Source organism: Salmo salar, chromosome ssa10, assembly GCF_905237065.1.
Source record: "Salmo salar chromosome ssa10, Ssal_v3.1, whole genome shotgun sequence".
NCBI lineage: Eukaryota > Metazoa > Chordata > Actinopteri > Salmoniformes > Salmonidae > Salmo > Salmo salar.
This window is the reverse complement of record NC_059451.1, coordinates 33,758,377-33,782,491: the sequence shown is the minus strand read 5'-3', so window position 1 is coordinate 33,782,491 and position 24,115 is coordinate 33,758,377. Positions and strand designations below refer to the sequence as shown.

The window sequence follows — 24,115 nt, the reverse complement described above, 5'->3', positions numbered from 1 at the left end:
GTTGATGTTAAATCGATTTTAATAGTCAAAAAATACAGAAGAGAAACGTTTAATCTAAAATGATTTGTTACATTAGCATCGTATTTGCATTATACATTATACAGGCGCTGTACAGAATCAGAATGATTTGTTTTTACATTGGTAAAGCGGACCTTTGTCTCATATCAATGTGTCTCGTTTGATGGGAACCAGGGACGTTGCCATCACGGGGTGTAACTGGGACTGGGAGGAGATTTGCCCGATAAACAACCGATCAGAGCTCCTGCCCCAACATAATTTCCATCTCCACAAGACATCATTCCCGCTACAAGACTGGTCACCATGGTTCCAAAGAGAACACCCGCGGTTACCATAAATCTAAATTATGTATCGTGCTTTAGAATCAGCTGTAGTTATGATGATCACTGATCATTTCATTGTTATGATGAATATTTTTTTTTAAAGATTTGTTACGTGGAGTCCTTGCTAAAATGTTGTGGTGTTGGTTTTATGAATAATGATGCTAATAAAGTTTGAGATCCATTAGTGAATCTGCATCTGTTTTTGAATGTCCCTGCTGTTTCTCCTCAAACTTCCTTTGGACAGTTGAAAAAGTCTTTGGCGGAGTTCTTCTGGGGAGCGGCGCTCACCGGGGGAGTAGCTATGAACGGTCGCTCATCTCCCATATTGACGTTGTAGTATTTGGCTGAAAGACACGGGAAGAGGGTGGGTTAATGTGAGGAAAATATGGGCTCACTTGAGGTCTCTGGACTGGTAGTCATTTGCAGAGTTTCCTTGTTTTGACTTGAACCATGCAAAATATAAACCTGGCAAAGGAAAATGTTAATTCTTGGACATATATGAAGTGATTTTCAAGTTTGTGTAGCAATATGATACTGACAGAACCACCAACAATGAACCATGTTTTGTCAGAAAAACGACCTGTGGGAGGCCTCTTAATTGGCCACAGCAGACCTTGAGCCTCAGTTTAGTGTATCTTAATGACAATGAGTTGACAGACAAACACCTTCCTCCTTATGGAGTAAGTAAGGGCTGCTGTCGACTCAAACTCCAAGGACAGTACCAAGCCGTGCCAGCAGACCCATCTACTCCACCCTCCTCTCTCTGACCCATCCCGCCCAGACACAGACGTGTCCGACATTACGTTGTGTAAGGTCTAGGACTGGATTATTACAGCAGACCGACAAGTGCAGGGTTTTCCACCAAACCAGTTTTTTTGGAGGGTTTTTCATCAATGACAGGCTACAGGCTCTGATTTTGTTAATAAAAATAGTATCTTGACTAAATACTTACAGCGTGAGAAGAGGTAGTAGTTGTATCCCTCTGGTTTCCTGTGGGTGGGGATGGACACGGCGGAGGTCACGGTGGACGGGAAGCCTCTCCAGGTCTGACGGATGTTAATCTCCTGTCCCAGCAGAGGCACTGAGGAGAGACCGTTCAGTTTAGAGAATGACAAATGTCATTGAGGAGTGTGATATTTGAACTGGAACAGTTGTCTAGGTGTCTTGGAGTACAAATTCCAGTTTGAGGAAATGATGTAGTTCTTAAATTTGTCATGTTGCAATCTGTCAGTTCACTTCTAATAAAACATTGTTGCGACATTCCACTACAATCTGATTCTGCACCCACACAACCTGACTATTGTGATTGTTTTCTCTGAATAACCTGTTTCCGTTCGGTGAACCTCGTTTCCTCTTTCTCTTACCCTCCTTCCGAGCCGCATCTCTGAGTCTTTATAGAGAACTAAATGCATCTCAGATCAAATAAAACCTGTCCGTGATTGGTTTTCCAGGTTCTCACCACTGCCTGCCTGTCTGATAAAATGTTCAGTGAAACGACTGAAATGTCAAGTTGGGCAGCTCATTACCTGCTTGCCTGGCAACACGGTTGCGTACGGTATAAACAGAGTAGTGGACCTTCCTGCCGCATGTAGGGCTGGTGCCAGACTGGTAGGAATACTTCTGCACCAAGCCTCCTGGAACAGACAATCATAAAGATATCAGATGTGGTAGCTCAGGATTCTACGGATGACATGGGCATGCTTGTTTGTTGTGCTTTACCAGAGACAGCCGAAACCTATGAGTAAATCTATTACTGGCTTTAGCAATAAAATATATTGTCATGTATTTATATCAGAGTTAATATTGTCACATTATGGTGTAAGTCACAGGAGGTTGGTGTCACCTTAATTGGGGAGGACGGGCTCATAATGGCTGGAGTGGAATGGTATCAAATACATGTTTGATGCCATTTCATTCGCTCCGTTCCAGACATTACTATAAGCCGTCATCCCCTCAGCAGCCTCCACTGGGTAAGTAGTGTACAGCAGTCAGTCACCTCTCTTGAAGAAGTAGACGGACTCTCTCCTCTTGCGGTACTCAGGCACAGACAGGGCAGCCGTGATCTGTCCTTGCAGCCCATCGAAGCCCACCCTGATCAGCTTGGGGTAGCCGGGCTCCATCATGCCATTCTCGAACCTCCAGTAGTTAGAACCCTATGGTGGGGAGAAGACAGAACAAAATTGTTTCTATCAACTCCACTTAATGTAGTATAAAAGTAGGTATTATAACACTATGTTTGGGAGAGTCACATTCTAGGCCTATTGAACAGATATTACTGACTTGAAGTGAAGGGTATGACAAAATGGAAATTCTCCCATTTGCTTTGGGTATCTTATGTTTTAATGTTACATAGGTGTTGTACCTTGAAGAAGTATGTCTTGCCCTGGCAGTTGCAGCGGGTGACGACTGTGTCGATGGGAGAAGGGACACCCCACACGTCTGTGATCCCACGGGCAGGTCCAGGCACCCTGTTACTGTCCAACACCCAGAAATAGTGTCCTAAAGGAGGACAGTGGAAGCAACACTGGTATTATGGTATGTCCATCTGCATCGAGTCCTCAATTACTTTTCATCCTCAATCTATTTGTTTATTTTTTTATTTAACCTTTATTTAACTAGGCAAGACAGCTTAAGAACAAATTATTTACAATGATGACCTACCCTCTAGTATCTATCTTCTAGTCTATAATACAGGGGTTGTCTTACTGTAGCTAACCATCTTTACCCTTGTAAATTAACGTGAAACATTTCTGGGAATGCAAACCCAACATCTGGTGTGTCTGGTACATAGACGTATATAATTACAGTATCTAGACCAAGTGTTATGGTCTGGCACTGACCTCTGAAAACCACCACGGTCCCGTTCCTCAGCGTAGTCACCGCGCCGACGGGACGACCACTGCAGATGTTGGTGTCATTGTGTTCATCTGGAAAAAAAGGAACCACACGAGGACTAATAAGAAAAACAAGTGAACCAGGACCATTTGAAGTGTCTGCCCAAGTATTAATTGGCTAAAATGGGCAATCGGCAGTTGCTAAAGCAATTTTTTTGACTTATAAATGAATGACATGTACCCATTGATTCCTGAAGAATATAACAGTTCATGAGCTTAGTTCAGCTGTTGGTACTCTATCAGAACCCAAAATATAAGCTTGTTTTACTCCAATGTTTGTAAACAAAGTAAATGTAAACAAACACTATATAGCCTCAACATGGTTAAAAAAAATATTTTTGATATCAGGGTTGGTCAGTCCTTGTATCCATAGTCTATATTTCTCCAGGCCCATCCCTCAGCTTTTTACTTAAACAGTAGCATGAGAACGCTTTATTGTTTCAACTGCTAATTGCTGCTTTAATGTGACCTTTCTGTTTTGCTCTGTGAAGGAGCTGAGTACTTTTTTCCAAACCACAAAGTGCTGGACTGTCTTGTTAGGCTATGGGAAAACTGTCACCTTTGACTGTCACCAGTTAATATAGTGCAGCTACACTTGGCAGGAGGAAGCTCTTTTCATCCAAGAGAAGTAATAAAATCCAATGCTACACATTAAGGAAAGGATAGGCTGGCAAATCTACCTAGTAATAAGGCTGGTAACTCTACCATTGTACAGTAATAAGGCTGGTAACTCTACCATTGTACAGTAATAAGGCTGGTAACTCTACCATTGTACAGTAATGAGGCTGGTAACTCTACCATTGCACAGTAATAAGGCTGGTAACTCTACCATTGCCCAGTAATGAGGCTGGTAACTCTACCATTGCCCAGTAATGAGGCTGGTGACTCTACCATTGCCCAGTAATGAGGCTGGTGACTCTACCATTGCCCAGTAATGAGGCTGGTGACTCTACCATTGCCCAGTAATGAGGCTGGTGACTCTACCATTGCCCAGTAATGAGGCTGGTGACTCTACCATTGCCCAGTAATGAGGCTGGTGACTCTACCATTGCCCAGTAATGAGGCTGGTGACTCTACCATTGCCCAGTAATGAGGCTGGTGACTCTACCATTGCCCAGTAATAAGGCTGGTTACTACCATTGCCCAGTAATAGGTGCTCTACCACTTTGACCGTTTCTTTGCAATAGTATTAAAGTAAGGTCCAACATGGTTAAGCTTACCTGCTTGATAGTCCCTGGGGTTGTCTGTGCCCAGATCTTGGTTGATATCAGTGAGGGTGCTGGGCCGTGTAGGTCTGGGCTTGGGTTTCCCTGTGGGTTTGCTGGGCTTGGGTTTCTCCGTGGTTTTGTTGGGGGTGGGTTTGATGGTGGGGACGAGAGTGAGCTTCATGGGGTCGGTAGTGGTCTCCTCTGGTGCGGCCTCGTCTCCTTCCTCTTCATGTCCCGTTGGGTCTGTGGGTGTGGCCTGAGGATCTGAGGTGGGAGGCATTGCCAGATCTCCAGTCTGGGGGACACTGTTGGCATCAAAACTATCTGGGGTGTCTCCTCTGCCAGGTTTAGCCTCGGGACCACTCTCAGATGCTGGTGCCTCAGAGGCCGCATTGGGATCCTGTGGGTCTGAAGGGGTGGTTGTTGGGGCATTCTCCTTGGAGCTGTCCTGCTCTGAGCTTGGGGTAGCTCCTTTAGGGGCACTGGGTGTCTGGTCAGGCTTGGTGGAGGGGGTGGTGCTGTCTAGAGATGCAGGGGTAGCCTCAGGATCCTCTGGGCCTGAGGGTGTACCCTGTGTGGGGCTGGTAGAGACTGGGTCGGAGGCTGGTGTGGTGGCAGCATTCTCTAGGTTTGAGGGTGTGGGTTCAGAGTCCTTTGGCAGTGTGTTCTCAGATTCTGCCTCCTGACCCTCAGGGTCCAATTCACTCTGTCCTTCAGATAGGAGTTCAAGGGTGTCCTCTGCAGGAGTAGGCCCAGGCTGGGGCTCTGAGCTCGGGAAGACCTGGTCGGAGAGCTGGGGGGAGGCAGGGGTGGGCTCAGAGGAGGATTCATGGGGAGTTGTGTTTAATGCAGACGGGCTGCTGCTGGAATCAGGCTGTCCCTCAGGAACACTGGAGTCTGGGAGTTAGAAAAACATGAGATTTGATGTCTGTGTCAGATTTGATTTGACTCCAAATGACTCAAAGTAGATTGTGAAACACCTTGTCAAATGCAATTTCCAGGAACAGTGAAATAGTGATATGTGTGATATGGCTCAGCTATCATCTCCCACACTGTGCCCAGATGCTGTGGTGTGTATTGTTGGATTCGAAATGTTGGACGTTGAGATATTAAAGACATGATAGATCAGACGCATAGTATATTAAGGAGTAAGATCTGTAGAAAGACAGAGTGGCTGTGGATTGTGCTGGGTGGACGGGAGGAGATCAAAGGATTGATATAGGGGAGGCAGATGGACATCTGTGGACTAGGCGAAGGAGGGGTTGAGGTCAGGTGGTAGGTCAGATCCCCTGAAGGGGTTTAAGGGTTTAGTATCCTGTTACCCTCTTCCTGTGGAACCATACGATGTAAGGATTGGAGAGAAGGAGGAGTGTCTTAAGTGGGATATATATACCTGTGATGGTGAGAAATGTTTGTTTGGCTGTCTGAATTACAGCTGTAAAGACCCTTTGGCAGAATTAAACTTGGTTAAGCTTCTCTAGTGTTTGAGTTATTTACTCTGAAAAACAAGAACCTAACAGTATATATGTATTTTGTAAACTCCTGTCCTGACTGCACAATGAATTGCCGTACTGGGACAATAAAGATTACATTTAATTGAATCCCTTACCTGCTGTCTCCGTGGGAACCTCCTTGGCTGGTTCGGCAAGGTAGGAGTTGAGGTTGGCCTCTGCTGGTGGGGTCCCCTCTTGGCCTGGTGTTGCCTCCGGATCCAATTCCTCAGGGAAGGCTGTGTAGTCCCCCTCTAAAATGGCCTCTTGCTCAGGAGAGGGAACAGGGAGATCTGGCCAGGTCTCACCCTTTACATCTGTGGAAGGGAGTAAGGGCAAATGAATGTAAAATTCACATTCACACATCTTCCAACTAGCAATTCAGCATAGCTACAAATTCACTTTTTATTTAGCCTATGTTGAGAAACATTGAAAGGGAAAAAAGTTTTTCTCACCATCTCCCTGTTCATCCTGGAGTTCTGGTTCTGGAGTGACCAATGGCATGAACTGGTCATCTGCCAAATTTGAAAATGAATTTAATTGTTTATTAACATAACTGAGTTATAGGTGGCATGTGTAATTACACAACTCTGTCTCTCTGATATTTTCCGATTTTTCTAGTTCATCCTGGCATGTCTTGAATCAAACCACAGACACTGATGACATTCCAGGCTGGAATACACTTCTACAGTGCCAACGGGTCTGTAGTGGGCTGGCCAGAGTGTATCAATCCAAAAACACCCTGTTTTGTCCCGAATCGACCTTTGGGTTGCAACCCACATATAACACTCCCATCTCCTCATCCATCCTGGCCTCATCTCTCCATTCCTCACTTCTCTTTTTGATTGAGACTGTGCCTGTTGCCCTCCTCCACACAGCCCACTCATAATGACATTATTTCTCCATGTTTCTCTTGGCCGTTGGGGCTGGCACGGACACAGAGCTCCTGGCCACCTCTGAGGAGACATGGCCTCCGGGCTCCGGCTCAAGTCACAGCTAGAGAGAATGTCGCAGTAGGACAGGCAGCCAATTCAAAACATCTTGGAATCACACTACCATTTTTGACTGGTCAGGAAAAGTTCAAAAGATCTGTGTTTTTCATTAGACAATACTACTCTCTTATTACAGGGAATGTTTTGACTTTGTCATTGGATGATGTTAGGCTGAGTGAATAATTGTGACAATTCGATTTTCATTCTTATTTAGGGCTGAAGTGTTGGTTGTTCATCTCCTCAGTAAGGTTGCTCTGAAGATACTGACCTTCATTTAGTTCTTCCTGTGGATTGGGAGTCATCTCTGGCTCCTCATTTGGTTGGATCTGGGGAGGCTCTGGCTCTGGTGTGTCAACCAAGTACTAAATGAGTCAGAGTATCCAAAAGCAACCAACTTTCCTATAATATCTCTCTAAAATCTATTACTTATCATAATTATTTCTTTATGAAATATACCTTTTGGTTTGTTATCAATTACGTTATTGCATGAGCTAGTCTCCGGTGTTGTACTGGCTGGTTTTGTGTCTAGTGGTAAATACTAAAACAGAAAATAGTTAAGATGAATAGACAGGCTTCTGCATTTTAACATGCATAACGATATTGATAGGCATGCTGGCATTATTCATATCTTTAAATAAAAGCTATACCTTTTGGTTTTTCATCATTTACGTTATTACATGAGCTAGTCTTCAGTGGTGTTGTGCTGCCTGTTTTTTTGGGGGGGTCTGTAGTAATTATTAAAAGAGAAAATAATGAACTGACGCAGGCTACTGCACGAGTTTAACATTTACATGCATATTTACATGCATAGTGCCAACATGCCTATCTTTAAATCAACTAACTCTAACCACTTTTTCATTGTAAGTCATACTATAACTTATACAACGTTATTTCATATTATACATAATATTTCATACATTAAATAATATTCTATCTTTACCTGTGGATGCTATACAGAAATGTTAGTGTCTACAGAAAGTATGCGTAACCCTTGACTTTTTCCACATTTTGTTGTGTTACAGCCTGAATTTAAAATAGATTCAATTGAGATTTTTTTTGTGACTGGTCTACACAAAATACCCCATAATTCAAAGTAGAATTATTTTTACAAATGAATAAAAAATACAAATGAATGAAATGTCTTCCGTCAATAAGTATTCAACCCCTTTGTTATGGCAAGCCTAAATAAGTTCAGTGGTAAAAATGTGCTTAACAAGTCACATTAATAGCATTTAAAATGATTTTTTTTAATGACTACCTCATATCTGTACCCCACACATTCAATTATATGTAAGGTCCCTCAGTGGAACAGTGAATTTCAAACACAGATTCAACCCCAAAGACCAGGGAGGTTTTCCAGTGCCTCACAAAGGACGACACCTATTGGTAGATTAGTAAACGTTTAAAAAAGCAGATATTGAATATCCCTTTGAGCAATGTCAAGTTATTAATTACACTTTGGATGGTGTATTACTACACCCAGTCACTATAAAGATACAGGTGTCCTTCCTAACTCAGTTGCCGGAGAGGAAGGAAACCACTCAGGGATTTCACCATGAGGCCAATGGTGACTTTAAAACAGTTACAGAGTTGAATGTCTGTGATAGGAGAAAACTAAGGATGGATCAACAACATTGTAGGTACTCCACAATACTAACCTAATCGACAGAGTGAAAAGAAGGAAGCCTGAACAGAATACAAATATTCCAAAACATGCATCCTATTTTCAACAAGGCACTAAAGTTATACTGCAAACAATGTGGCAAAGCAATTCACTTTTTGTTCTGAATACCACGTGTTATGTTTCAGGCAAATCCAATTCAACACATTACTGAGTACCACTCTTCATATTTTCAAGCATAGTGGTGGCTGCATCATGTTATGGGTATGCTTGTAATAGTTCAGGACTGGGGAGTTTTTCAGGATAAAAAAAGAAACGGAATAGAGCTAAGCACAGGCAAATTTCTACAGGAAAACCTGATTCAGTCTACTTTCCACCAGACACTGGGAGATGAATTCCCCTTTCAGCAGGACAATAACCTAAACCACAAGGCCAAATCTACTGTACACTTACCAAGAAGACAGTGACTGTTCCTGAGTGGCCGAGTTACAGTTTGACTTAAATCTACTTGAAAATTGAGGGCAAGACCTGAAAAATTGAGGTCTAGCAATGATCAACAACCAATTTGATAGAGCTTGAAGAATTTTGAAAAAAATTATGGGCAAATGTTGCACAATCCAGGTGTGGAAAGCTTACCCAGAGACTCACAGATGTAATCACTGCCAAAGGTGCTTCTACAAAGTATTGACTCGGGTGTGAATACTTATGTAAATGAGAGATTTCTGTATTTCTATTTCAATAAATTAGCAAACATTTCTAAAAACATGTTTTCACTTTGTCATTGTGGGTTATTGTTTGTAGATGGGTGAGAAAATACATTTATTGAATCCATTTTGAATTCAGGCTGTAACGCAACAAAATGTGGAATAAGTCAAGGGGTATGAATACTTTCTGAAGGTACCGTACCTGCAAAAAAAACATCCATGGTTTCAGTGTAGAATTTTACTTCAGAAGACCATGCTAGGTGTGTTTGACATTTTACTAACCTTCAATACCACACTGGCTCTTGTAATCTGGGCAGCACTTGCTGTAGCGAGCGCAGTCCGGATCACAGTCACACTGCCTGCCTCTCTTAAAGGATTCGCCACACCGCCCTTTACACGAGTCACCTGGTACACAGACAGTCAGACATACAGTACATCCATTATCACACCAGTCCCCTCCTAGTTATGTTATAACCCATGCATAATACCTGTACACCCATGTGTGTCTATATCATCTAAAAACATGTCAAGCATTCTCATGGGTTATTATGATCCACATCTTGTTTATCATAATGTAATGTCACTCGGATACCACAAATAAATAGATAAGAAAAGTCCTTACTGGTGGTGCACTGGGATTCATAGTCCTTACAGCACTCCTCGTGAGTATGACAGTCATAATCACACTGGCACATGTAACCCCTGTAATATTCTCCTCCACATCTCCCACTACAGCTTGCTATACAGAAAGGTCAACAACATAAAGAATATTTTGTGTCATTCAGTAGTCTAGCACACAGTCGTGGATATATCTCCATAAAAAGACAGTCACAAGTCACCAGCTATGACAACAGTATCAATATCATTCCAACAATAAGGCCTTGTCACATGGACTTGTCACTTATCACACTGACAAGATAATGGTGGAATCATACATTACAGAGCCAGAATAAACTATTTTCCCCTCCTAGTTAATCATTTGTGAATGAGTAAATAGAAATCAGTGTATTTACAGCATATACAGTCTGTTATACTTTTACAGAAAGCAATTCAGTACGCTCATGGTAATTTACATAGTGACAACATGCATCCTTATCTCTAACGGAGGTTAGAACCATTTAGAATAAAACCCAGAAACACCACATATCAGAAAACTGAATCAAAGCAATTTACATATGCAGTGATTAGAAATACTCACACTGAGCAGAATTGAATGGGAGAGCACAAGCCAGCAGAAGAAGAGCAGAAAGACCTGATGGAGTCATCTTCACAGGTGTCCTCTGTTTCAACCTGAGCAATAGCATTCAGACTGACAGAAAGAAGAGAAGAAAGAACATCCAACTCAATTAATTTATATTCCATTATAAATCATATAGCCTATACACAATGATTTGAGAGTGAAAGGTCTCACTGTACCTTGAAAGAGTGACCCTCCGTCCAGATCCTGCTGAGTCCTGCACTGTCTGCTTTTATAAGGTCTGAGAGAGAGACAGGCTGCCGGTTTCTTCTCTGACAGGGATTCCCGTTAATTGGAGAATCCAGTCCAACTAAAACCCACAAGTGATTCGCAGACTAGACTCCTACGCAGTGAAGGGAGGGAACCCTAGACTGCACATTTCTCCCCGCACATTTTGAGTAAGAGTTGGACCTGCTCCAACGCACGTGTTTACTGTGCCAGTCAGATGACATCACACAGACTGGTGTACCCTTTTCTTTCAAAACAAGATTACAAAAAGAAGTTCAGCAAAAGGGTATTAAATTAACTCAAGATAGGCTTATGCTATTTATTTAGTCTTTTCAGATCATTCCTATGAATATTGGCTAAGGTGGCAATCTGAAATGGGTAGGGTTATTCTATCTTTTTCTGAATTCAATAAAATTCTGTTCTTGGAAATATCTCAAAATTCAACCAAGGAGGCTTGAATAAATATTTTGTGTTCCGATCCAAAATATCTTTTGCCAGTATTTTTCAGGAAGATGTAGCCTATTTCATTCGATTAGGATATTGCATGATTATGTGATTATGCAATGATTATGATAATATTTTAGTAGAAACGAATAGACTGGTGGGACCACGCCAGTCTTCTACTCAGAAGACTGTTTTTATTCTAAGAATGATTGGTGTGGTTTAGCCTGTGTGGTCAGGCTGGTCACTGGTTGTTACTCATGCCACATATAAATAAAAGTGTGATTTAGTGAAGTTGACTGTGAGACTGCCTTTGAAAGGCAGGGCAAGTCTGTCAGACCATATCCATGCCCCATTGACAAGAAAACAATGTGTCATAATGACAAATGGGATCAATGTTATTCTTAATGCTTAAAAACCTAGTCCTACCTGATTCAATGCAAATGTTGATTCAATGCTGACCGGTCACTAAAATGTTTAAGTAGCATAGCCAAGTTACTTATCACATCAAACTCAGCCAACAACAAATGTTCCCATACCTTCAGAGAACATTACCTAATGTTTTCTTAAAAATGTTCCAGTGATGTGCAAGGACAGTTTCCAAGAGGCCATTCCCTTAATGTCAAACAGAACTTACCCAGAACGTGGTTACCATGTTCTCAGAATATTCAATATGAATGTTCTAGACACGTTTTATTGGAACCTAACTTGCAAAAATATTCCTGTGTCCAGTTTTCTGAGGGTTAGGAGATTATTCCATCAACGTCACACCAAACATACACAGAACATGTTCTCAGAATATAAGACATTAATGTACTAGACACGTTTCATGCAAATGTTGCAAGAACTCTCCCGTGTATCAGTCATCAAGATGTCGCCTGATGGTCCCAAGGGTAGCACTACAGGTTAAATGAGACTTTGACATAGACATGGTGGCCTAGCAGGAAGATCCTAATGTGGTGAACCAAAATATTGTGAGTTCAAATCCCAAGTGAGGACATGTTGAATAAAAATTACAGTATAAATGGCCATGCCCATGTAATCACGTACAGGTACCTGCCAAAATAAAGGACACAAACATCGTAATAGGGTGTTGGGCCACCACAAGCCAGAACAGCCTCAATGTGCCTTGGCATAGATTCTACATGTGTCTGGAACTCTATTGGAGGGATGCGAAACCACTAGACACAAACTATTACAGACCTATAACCATCCTGCCCTGCCTTTCGAAAGTCTTCGAAAGCCTAGCGAACAAACAGATCACCGACCATCTCGAATCCCACCGTACCTTCTCCACTATGCAATCCGGTTTCCAAGCTGGTCACGGGTGCACCTCAGCCACGCTCAAGGTCCTAAACGATATCATAACCACCATAAATAAATAAAAAACAGTACTGTGCAGCCGTCTTCATCGACCTGGCCAAGGCATTCGACTCTGTCAATCACCACATTCTTATCGGCAGACTCAACAGCCTTGGTTTCTCTAATGACTGCCTCGCCTTGTTCACAAACTACTTATCAGACAGAGTTCAGTGTGTCAAATCGGAGGGCCTGTTGTCCGGACCTCTGGCAGTCTCTATGGGTCGCCATAGGGTTTAAATCTCGGGTCGACTCTTTTCTCTGTATATATCAATGATGTCGCTCTTGCTGCGGGTGATTCTTTGATCCACCTCTACGCAGACATCACCATTCTGTATACATCTGGCCCTTCTTTGGACACAGTGTTAACAAACCTCTAACGAGCTTCAATGCCAAACAACACTCCTTCCGTGGCCTCCAACTGCTCTTAAACGCTAGTAAAACTAAATGCATGCTCTTCAACCGATCGCTGCCCGCACCTGCCCGCCCATCCAGCATCACTACTCTGGACGGTTCTGACTTAGAATATGTGGACAATTACAAATACCTAGGTGTCTGGCTAGACTGTAAACTCTCCTTCCAGACTCATATTAAGCATCTCCAATCCAAAATGAAATCTAGAATCGGCTTCCTATTTCGCAAAACAAAGCCTCCTTCATCCATGCTGCCAAACATACCCTCGTAAAACTGACTATCCTGCCGATCCTTGACTTCAGTGATGTCATTTAGAAAATAGCCTCATACACTCTACTCAGCAAATTGGATGCAGTCTATCACAGTGCCATCCGTTTTGTCACCAAAGCCGCATATACTACCCACCATTGCGACCTGTATGCTCTCGTTGGCTGGTCCTCGCTACATATTTGTCGCCAAACCCAGGTCATCTATAAGTCTTTACTAGGTAAAGCCCTGCCTTATCTCAGCTCACTGGTCACCATAGCAACACCCACCCATAGCACGCGCTCCAGCAGGTATATTTCACTGGTCATCCCCAAAGCCAACACCTCCTTTGGCCACCTTTCCTTTCAGTTCTCTGCTGCCAATGACTGGAACTAGTTTAAAAAATCACTAAAGTTGGAGACTTATCTCCCTCACTAACTTCAAGCATCGGCTGTCAGAGCAGCAGGTTACTGATCGCTGCAGCTGTACACAGCCCATCAGTAAATAGCCCAACCAACTACCTCATCCCCATAATGTTATTTATTTTGCTCCTTTGCACCCCAGTATCTCTACTTGCACACTCATCTTCTGCACATTTATCACTCCAGTGTTTAATTGCTATATTGTAATTATTTAGCCATTATGGCCTATTCATTGCCTTACCTCCCTTATCCTACCTCATTTGCACACACTGTATATAGACTTTTTCTATTGTATTATTGACTGTATGTTTGTGATTCCATGTGTAACTCTGTCTTGTTGTTTGTGTCACACTGCTTTGCTTTATCTTGGCCAGGTTGCTGTTGTAAATGAGAACTTGTTCTCAACTGGCCTACCTGGTTAAATAAAGGTGAAATAAAATTTAAAAAAATAAAACATTTGGCAGTTGCCTTCAGAAAGTATAAACACCCCTTGACTTTTTCCACATTTTGTTGTGTTGCAATGTGGGATTGAAATTGATTTAATTGTCATTTTTAGTCAATGATCTACACAAAATACTCTGGAATATCAAAGTTAAAGAAATATTCTAACATTTGTAAAACATCTATGACAAATAAAACCCTAATATATCTTGATTATATAAGTATTCAACCCCCTGAGCCAATATAATCACCTTTGGCAGTGATTACAGCTGTGAGTCTTTCTGGTTAAATCTCTAAGAGCTTTGCACACCTGGATTGTACAATATTTGCACATTGTTATTACAAAAATTCTTCAAACTCTGTCAAGTTGGTTGCTGATCATTACTAAACAGTCTTGCCATAGATTTTCAAGACGATTTAAGTCAAAACTGTAACTAGGCCACTCAGGAACATTCAATGTCATCTTGGTAAGCAACTCTAGTGTATATTTGGCCTTCTGTTATAGGTTATTGTCCTGCTGAAAGGTGAATTTGTCTCCTAGTGTCTGTTGGAAAGCAGACTAAACTGGGTTTTCCTTTAGGATTTTGATTGTGCTTAGCTCTATTCCATTGCAGGGTGCATGTTTCGGAATGTGTTTATTCTGTACAGGCTTCCTTCTTTTCACTCCGTCAATTAGGCTAGTAATGTGGAGCAACTACAACGTTGTTGATCCATCCTCAGTTTTCTCCTATCACAGACATTCAACTCTGTTATTGTTTTAAAGTCACCATTGGCCTCATGGTGAAATCCCTGAGCGGTTTCCTTCCACTCCGGCAACTGAGAAAGGATGGACACCTGCAACTTTGTAGTGACTGGGTATATTGATACACCATCCAAAGTGCAATTAATATCTTGACAATACTCAAATGGATATTCAGTATCTGCTTTTTTAAACGTTTACCCATCTACCAATAGGTGTTGTTCTTTGAGAGGCATTGGAAAACCTCCCTGGTCTTTGTGGGTGAATCTGTGTTTGAAATTAACTGCTTGACTGAGGGCCCTTACAGATAATTGTATGTGTGGGGTACAGATATGAGGTAGTCATAAAAAATTATGTTAGACACGATAATCGCACACAGAGGGAGTCCATGCAACTTATTATTGTGACTTGTTAATTAAGAAAAAGTTTAGTCCGGAACTTATTTAGGTTTTCCATAACAAAGGGGTTCAAGTCTTATTGACACAAGACATTTCAGCTTTTAATTTTGAATGAAGTTGTAAAAATGTATAAAAACATAATTTGACTTGGACATTATAGGGTATTGTGTGTAGGCCAATGACAAAAAAAGTATTTTAAATTCAGGCTGTAACACAAAATATGGAAAAAGTCAATAGGTGCGAATACTTTCTGAAGGCACTGTATCTGTATATCAAATATGTAAGTTGAAAACACTGGATGTTAAAAAAATACTTTTTGTGTGTGTGTCCCTAACCTTGCCAACATACAAAGAGCTGTGAATGGATCGGTTGTTCAACAATCAGCACCTTAATTGGCTCGGCAACAGTAACAAGACATGATGTGTAATTAATATATTTTTGTTACACATACCGTTGAAGTTGGAAGTTTACATACACTTGGAGTTGGAGTCATTAAAACTCGTTTTTCAACCACTCCACAAATTTCTTGTTAACAAACTGTAGTTTTGGCAAGTCGGTTAGGACATCAATCAATCAAATCAAATTTATTTTTATATAGCCCTTCGTTCATCAGCTGATATCTCAAAGTGCTGTACAGAAACCCAGCCTAAAACACCAAACAGCAAGCAAAGCATGTGAAAGAAGCACGGTGACTAGGAAAAACTCCCTAGGAAATACTCCCTAGAAAGGCCAAAAACCTAGGAAGAAACCTAGAGAGGAACCAGGCTATGAGGGGTGGCCAGTCCTCTTCTGGCTGTGCAGGGTGGATATTATAACAGAACATGGTCAAGATGTTAAAATGTTAAAATGTTCATAAATGACCAGCATGGTCAAATAATAATAATCATAGTAGTTGTCGAGGGTGCAACAAGCACGTCCAGTGAACAGGTCAGGGTTCCATAGCCGCAGGCAGAACAGTTGAAACTGGAGCAGCAGCACGGCCAGGTGGACTGGGGACAGCAAGGAGTCATCATACCAGGTAGTCCTGAGGCATGGTCCTAGGGCTCAGGTCCTCCGAGAGAAAGAGAGAAAAAAATTAGAGAGAGCATATTTAAATTCACACAGGACACCGGATAAGACAAGAGAAATACCCCAGATGTAACAGACTGACCCTAGCCCCCCGACACATAAACTACTGCAGCATAAATACTGGAGGCTGAGACAGGAGGGATCGAAAGACACTGTGGCCCCATCCGATGATACCCCCGGACAGGGCCAAACAGGCAGGATATAACCCCACCCACTTTGCCAAAGCACAGCCCCCCACACCACTAGAGGGATGTCTCCAACCACCAACTTACCGTCCTAAGACAAGGCCGAGTATAGCCCACAACGATCTCCGCCATGGCACAACCCAAGGGGGGGCGCCAACCCAGACAGGAAGACCACGTCAGTGACTCAACCCACTCAAGTGACGCACCCCTCCCATGGACGGCATGGAAGAACACCAGTAAGCCAGTGACTCAGCCCCTGTAAAAGGGTTAGAGGCAGAGAATCCCAGTGGAAAGAGGGGAACCGGCAAGGCAGAGACAGCAAGGGCGGTTCGTTGCTCCAGCCTTTCCGTTCACCTTCACACTCCTGGGCCAGACTATACTTAATCATAGGACCTACTGAAGAGATAAGTCTTCAGTAAAGACTTAAAGGTTGAGACTGAGTCTGCGTCTCTCACATGGGTAGGCAGACCATTCCATAAAAATGGAGCTCTATAGGAGAAAGCCCTACCTCCAGCCGTTTGCTTAGAAATTCTAGGGACAATTAGGAGGCCTGCGTCTTGTGACCGTAGCGTACGTGTAGGTATGTACGGCAGGACCAAATCGGAAAGATAGGTAGGAGCAAGCCCATGTAATGCTTTGTAGGTTAGCAGTAAAACCTTGAAATCAGCCCTTGCCTTAACAGGAAGCCAGTGTAGGGAGGCTAGCACTGGAGTAATATGATCAAATCTTTTGGTTCTAGTCAGGATTCTAGCAGCCATATTTAGCACTAACTGAAGTTTATTTAGTGCTTTATCCGGGTAGCCGGAAAGTAGACCATTGCAGTAGTCCAGCCTAGAAGTAACAAAAGCATGGATTAATTTTTCTGCGTCATTTTTGGACAGAAAATGTCTGATTTTTGCAATGTTACGTAGATGGAAAAAAGCTGTCCTTGAAACAGTCTTGATATGTTCTTCAAAAGAGAGATCAGTGTCCAGAGTAACGCCGAGGTCCTTCACAGTTTTATTTGAGACGACTGTACAACCATCCATATTAATTGTCAGATTCAACAGAAGATCTCTTTGTTTCTTGGGACCTAGAACAAGCATCTCTGTTTTGTCCGAGTTTAAAAGTAGAAAGTTTGCAGCCATCCACTTCTTTATGTCTGAAACACAGGCTTCTAGCGAGGGCAATTTTGGGGCTTCACCATGTTTCATTGAAATGTACAGCTGTGTGTCGTCCGCATAGCAGTGAAATTTAACATTATGTTTTCGAATGACATCCCCAAGAGGTAAAATATATAGTGAAAACAATAATGGTCCTAAAACGGAACACCGAAATTTACAATCGATTTGTCAGAGGACAAACCATTCACAGAGACAAACTGGTATCTTTCCGACAGATAAGATCTAAACCAGGCCAGAACTTGTCCATGTAGACCAATTTGGGTTTCCAATCTCTCCAAAAGAATGTGGTGATCGATGGTATCAAAAGCGGCACTAAGATCTAGGAGCACGAGGACAGATGCAGAGCCTCGGTCTGACGTCATTAAAAGGTCATTTACCACCTTCACAAGTGCAGTCTCAGTGCTATGATGGGGTCTAAAACCAGACTGAAGCGTTTCGTATACATTGTTTGTCTTCAGGAAGGCAGTGAGTTGCTGTGCAACAGCTTTTTCTAACATTTTTGAGAGGAATGGAAGATTCGATATAGGCCGATAGTTTTTTATAATTTCTGGATCAAGATTCGGCTTTTTCAAGAGAGGCTTTATTACTGCCACTTTTAGTGAGCTTGGTACACATCCGGTGGATAGAGAGCCGTTTATTATGTTCAACATAGGAGGGCCAAGCACAGGAAGCAGCTCTTTCAGTAGTTTAGTTGGAATAGGGTCCAGTATGCAGCTTGAGGGTTTGGAGGCCATGATTATTTTCATCATTGTGTCAAGAGATATAGTACTAAAACACTTTAGTATCTCCCTTGATCCTAGGTCCTGGCAGAGTTGTGTAGACTCAGGACAATGGAGCTTTGGAGGAATACCCAGATTTAAAGAGGAGTCTGTAATTTGCTTTCTAATGATCATGATCTTTTCCTCAAAGAAGTTCATAAATTTATTACTGCTGAAGTGAAAGCCATCCTCCATTTGCGAAGGCTGCTTTTTAGTTAGCTTTGCGACAGTATCAAAAAGAAATTTCGGATTGTTCTTATTTTCCTCAATTAAGTTGGAAAAATAGGATGATCGAGCAGCAGTGAGGGCTCTTCGATACTGCACGGTACTGTCTTTCCAAGCTAGTCGGAAGACTTCCAGTTTGGTGTGGCGCCATTTCCGTTCCAATTTTCTGGAAGCTTGCTTCAGAGCTCGTGTATTTTCTGTATACCAGGGAGCTAGTTTCTTATGACAGATGTTTTTAGTTTTTAGGGGTGCAACTGCATCTAGGGTATTGCGCAAGGTTAAATTGAGTTCCTCGGTTAGGTGGTTAACTGATTTTTGTCCTCTGACGTCCTTGGGTAGGCAGAGGCAGTCTGGAAGGGCATCAAGGAATCTTTGGGTTGTCTGAGAATTTATAGCACGACTTTTAATGCTCCTTGGTTGGGGTCTGAGCAGATTATTTGTTGCAATTGCAAACGTAATAAAATGGTGGTCCGATAGTCCAGGATTATGAGGAAAAACATTAAGATCCACAACATTTATTCCATGGGACAAAACTAGGTCCAGAGTATGACTGTGGCAGTGAGTAGGTCCAGAGACATGTTGGACAAAACCCACTGAGTCGATGATGGCTCCGAAAGCCTTTTGGAGTGGGTCTGTGGACTTTTCCATGTGAATGTTAAAGTCACCAAAAATTAGAATATTATCTGCTATGACTACAAGATCCGATATGAATTCAGGGAACTCTGTGAGGAACACTGCATATGGCCCAGGAGGCCTGTAAACAGTAGCTATAAAAAGTGAGTGAGTAGGCTGCATAGATTTCATGACTAGAAGCTCAAAAGACGAAAACGTCATTGTTTTTTTTTTGTAAATTGAAATTTGCTATCGTAAATGTTAGCAACACCTCCGCCTTTGCCGGATGCACGGGGGGTATGGTCACTAGTGTAACCAGGGGGTGAGGCCTCATTTAACACAGTAAATTCATCAGGCTTAAGCCATGTTTCAGTCAGGCCAATCACATCAAGATTATTATCAGTGATTAGTTCATTGACTATAACTGCCTTGGAAGTGAGGGATCTAACATTAAGTAACCCAATTTTGAGATGTGAGGTATCACAATCTCTTTCAATAATGGCAGGAATGGAGGAGGTCTTTATACTAGTGAGATTGCTAAAGCGAACACCGCCATTTTTAATTTTGCCCAACCTAGATCAGGCACAGACACGGTCTCAATGGGGAAAGCTGAGCTGACTACGCTGACTGTGCTAGTGGCAGACTCCACTAAACTGGCAGGCTGGCTAACAGCCTGCTGCCTGGCCTGCACCCTATTTCATTGTGGAGCTAGAGGAGTTAGAGCCCTGTCTATGTTCGTAGATAAGATGAGAGCACCCCTCCAGCTAGGATGGAGTCCGTCACTCCTCAACAGGCCAGGCTTGGTCCTGTTTGTGGGTGAGTCCCAGAAAGAGGGCCAATTATCTACAAATTCTATCTTTTGGGAGGGGCAGAAAACAGTTTTCAACCAGCGATTGAGTTGTGAGACTCTGCTGTAGAGCTCATCACTCCCACTAACTAGGGGGGGCCAGAGACAATTAATCGATGCCGACACATCTTTCTAGCTGATTTACACGCTGAAGCTATGTTGCGCTTGGTGACCTCTGACTGTTTCATCCTAACATCGTTGGTGCCGACGTGGATAACAATATCTCTATACTCTCTACACTCGCCAGTTTTAGTTTTAGCCAGCACCGTCTTTAGATTAGCCTTAACGTCGGTAGCCCTGCCCCCTGGTAAACAGTGTATGATCGCTGGATGATTAGTTTTAAGTCTAATACTGCGGGTAATGGAGTCGCCAATGACTAGGGTTTTCAATTTGTCAGAGCTAATGGTGGGAGCCGTCGGCGTCTCAGACCCCACAACGGGAGGAGTAGAGGCCAGAGAAGTCTCGGCCTCCGACTCGCTTAATGGGGAGAACCGGTTGAAAGTTTCTGTCGGCTGAATAAGCGACACCGGTTCAGCATTCCTACAGCGTTTCCCTCCAGAAGCCATGAGAAAGATGTCCGGCTGCGGGGACCGTGCGAGGGGGTTTATACTAACGTTACTATCTGTACTTACTGGTGGCACAGACGCTGTTTCATCCTTTCCTACACTGAAATTACCCTTGCCTAACGATCGCGTCTGAAGCTGGGCTTGCAGCACAGCTATCCTTGCCGTAAGGCGATCGTTCTCCTGTATATTATAAGTACAACGACTGCAATTAGAAGGCATCATGTTAATGTTACTTAGCTTCGGCTGTTTGAAGTCCTGACGAACCATGTCCAGATAAAACCTCCGGGGTGAAAAAGTTGAATGAAAAAAGTTGAGTGAGGGAAAAAGTAAAAATATACGTTAATGAAAAAGTACAAAACCGTCAGGTAGCAAAGTAAGATCGGCAACAAAACGCACAGCCTACTTTGTGTATGACACAAGTAATTTTTCCAACAATTGTTTACAGAGATTATTTAACGTATAATTCACTGTATCACAATTCCAGAAAATTATGTAATGGCTTTAGAAGCTTCTGATAGGCTAATTGACATCATTTGAGTCAATTGGAGGTGTACCTGTGGATGTATTTCAAGGCCTACCTTCAAACTCAGTGCCTCTTTGCTTGACATCATGGGAAAATCAAAAGAAATCAGCCAAGACCTCAGAAAAAAAATTGTAGACCTCCACAAGTCTGGTTTATCCTTGGGAGCAATTTCCAAACGCCTGAAGGAACCACGTTCATCTGTACAAACAATAGTACGCAAGTATAAACACCATGTGACCACGCAGCCGTCATACCGCTCAGGAAGGAGACGCGTTCTGTCTCCTAGAGGTGAACGTACTTTGGTGCGAAAATTACAAATCAATCCCAGAACAACAGCAAAGGACTTTGTGAAGATGCTGGAGGAAACAGGTACAAAATTATCTATATCCACAGTAAAACGAGTCCTATATCGACATAACGTGAAAGGCGGCTCAGCAAGGAAGAAGCCACTGCTCCAAAACCGCCATAAAAAAAAAAAGCCAGACTATGGTTTGCAACTGCACATGGGGACAAAGATCATACTTTTTGGAGAAATGTCCTCTGGTCTGATGAATCAAAAATAGAACTCTTTGGCCATAATGACAATTGTTGTGTTTGGAGGAAAAAGGAGGATGCTTGCAAGCCGAAGAACACCATCCCAACCGTGAAGCACGGGGGTGGCAGCATCACAAAATAGATGGCATCATTAGGGAGGAAAATTATGTGGATATATTGAAGCAACATCTCAAGGCATCAGTCAGGAAGTTAAAGCTTGGTCGCAAATGGGTCTTCCAAATGGACAATGACCCCAAGCAAACTTCCAAAGTTGTGGCAAAATGGCTTAAGGACAACAAAGTCAAGATATTGGAGTGGCCATCACAAAGCCCTGAACTCAGTCCTATAGAAACTTTGTGGGCAGAACTGAAAAAGCGTGTGTGAGCAAGGAGGCCTACAAACCTGACTCAGTTACACCAGCTCTGTCAGGAGGAATGGGCCAAAATTCACCCAACTTATTGTGGGAAGCTTGTGGAAGGCTACCAGAAATATTTGACCCAAGTTAAACAATTTAAAGGCAAGGGACTGGTGCACTTCACAAAATAGATGGCATCATGAGAAGGAAAATTATGTACATATATTGAAGCAATATCTTAAGAGATCAGTCAGGAAGTTAAAGCTTTGTCGCAAATGGGTCTTCCAAATGGACAATGACCCCAAGCATACTTCCAAAGTTGTGGCAAAATGTCTTAAGGACAACAAAGTCCTTGTGAGAATCTTGTGGTAGACTACCAGATACGTTTGACCCAAGTTAAACAATTTAAAGGCAATGCTACCGAATACTAATTGAGTGTATGTAAACTTCTGACCCACTGTGAATGTGATGAAAGAAATAAAATCTGAAATAAGTCATTCTTTCTACTATTATTCTGACATTTCACATTCTTAAAATAAAGTGGTGATCCTAACTGACCTAAGACAGAGAATTATTACTATGATTAAATGTCAGGAATTGTGAAAAACTGAGTTTAAATGTATTTGGTTAAGGTGTATGTAAACTTCCGACTTCAACTGTACATGTTCCCATGAAACATGTCTAGAACATTAATATCTTATGTTCTGAGGACATGGCAACCATGTTCTGTGTGTTTTTGGTGGGACGTTGATGGAATATTCTCCTAACCTACAGAAAACTGGGCTCATGAAGTTCTTGCACCGTTCCACTGAAGCGTTTAGAACAATATCTTACATTCTAAGAACCACGTTCTGGGTAAGTTCTATTTGACATTAAGGGAATAGTCTCTTGGAAAAATTCCTTGCACATCACGGATACATTCCTATGAAAACATTAATGACCTAATGAGACTTAAGGGAACGTTCTCTAAAGTTGTGGGAACGTTTGTTGTTAGTTGAGACTGTCACATCCTTCTTGGTCTGGGGCTCCTCTCCTGGGGGTGGACCTTTTTTGCAGGAGAAACAGCTGCTAGTGCACCACATATGTGACCTTGAACACAATAACAGGCAGGTTAGTAGCATTTACCACACATTTGCTCCCAACACCCTGCATGCTGTTTTCTATGGCTGTTGAGTGTAATTAATGAACTGAGACAGAAACACTATCTTAATTTGACCCTGCTTCTCAAAGCAGGAAAATCCTGCAGCAAGAGGAAATGTGAATTATTATTTGGATTATAATTCATGTACATTTTTGTAGGGGTTGATACATTTTTCGTTAGAACAAATCAAGTCTATTTTTAAGTGAAAATTACTAACTTTAGAAGCCTTTTTAAACCTTGAATACACTACAATTTGCCTTTCCTGTTATGTATCTGCAACAACAGATTGATCAAATTAAGATAGCAGATCGTACATAGTTACTTTGCCCCACAGACTTGGAATGAACTCCAGGGCAGACTTAAGCTAGATAGTTTTGTCCCCTATGCTTGCTTCAAGGCATTAATAGAACACCTGCTCATACAGGATTGCACATGTTTTGTTTAATTGCTTTATTAGATTGTTGTTTGTACTTTTTCTTTATTTTTATCCATCTTGTATTTTGTATATTAATCTATATTTCAAGCAGTAAGAAGGCAGTAAAATATTTGGGCCACAGTCGCGCACAACCATTAGGTCTTAATTCTCACAGCCAGACAGCTCTCTTGGCTCCCCACTTTCTTGTCGTGGTCAGCACCTTTGTAGAAGCCTGTGTCTGCACTGGTCACATTGTCTATGGTCATCTCTGAGACTTTCACAGAAACAACCTCTATCTTTGTGGATGGTGGTCTGGTCCCCCCCCCCCAATGCTGCCAATGTATCTGTATCAGTGATACAGGTGGCCTGACTCACAGCTCACTGTGATGTTGACAACGTCATTGTGCCACTTGCCGCTCTCACACCAGTACAGCCCACAGTAGAGAGGAGAGGCTGCATGCTCCATGAACCTCCTTCCTGACAGTGCCCTCTAGTGTCTGACACCCAGACCTAACTCCAAAGTCAGTGAAATGCCACAATGTCCAGTC

At 42.3% G+C, this 24,115-nt stretch overlaps 2 protein-coding genes across 3 annotated transcripts in view; one reads left to right on the top strand and one right to left on the bottom strand.

Moving 5' to 3' along the window:
* Window positions 1-530, top strand: part of LOC106560285 (nucleoprotein TPR) — a 38,016-nt gene extending 37,486 nt beyond the window's left edge. Inside the window, 1 exon segment of the mRNA XM_045687692.1 lies at window positions 193-530. Within this exon segment, the coding sequence (XP_045543648.1) occupies window positions 193-245 (53 nt within the window). The 3' untranslated portion in view covers window positions 246-530.
* On the bottom strand, window positions 2-10,889 carry LOC106560287 (proteoglycan 4). 2 transcript variants are annotated; one of them, XM_014123035.2, is made up of 14 exons: window positions 10,667-10,889; window positions 10,449-10,559; window positions 9,873-9,989; window positions 9,533-9,655; window positions 7,194-7,268; window positions 6,389-6,448; window positions 6,053-6,250; window positions 4,456-5,340; window positions 3,182-3,268; window positions 2,704-2,840; window positions 2,338-2,494; window positions 1,868-1,975; window positions 1,294-1,422; window positions 2-685 (listed from the first exon to the last, which is right to left on the bottom strand). In XM_014123035.2, the coding sequence occupies exons 2-14, from the start codon at window positions 10,552-10,554 to the stop codon at window positions 567-569; spliced, it is 2,301 nt and encodes a 766-aa protein (XP_013978510.2). In that variant the 5' UTR covers window positions 10,555-10,559; window positions 10,667-10,889; the 3' UTR covers window positions 2-566. The 2 variants fall into 2 exon arrangements, with proteins under 2 accessions (XP_013978510.2, XP_045543649.1); XM_045687693.1 differs by lacking the exon at window positions 7,194-7,268.
* Window positions 10,890-24,115: the final 13,226 nt, after the last annotated feature.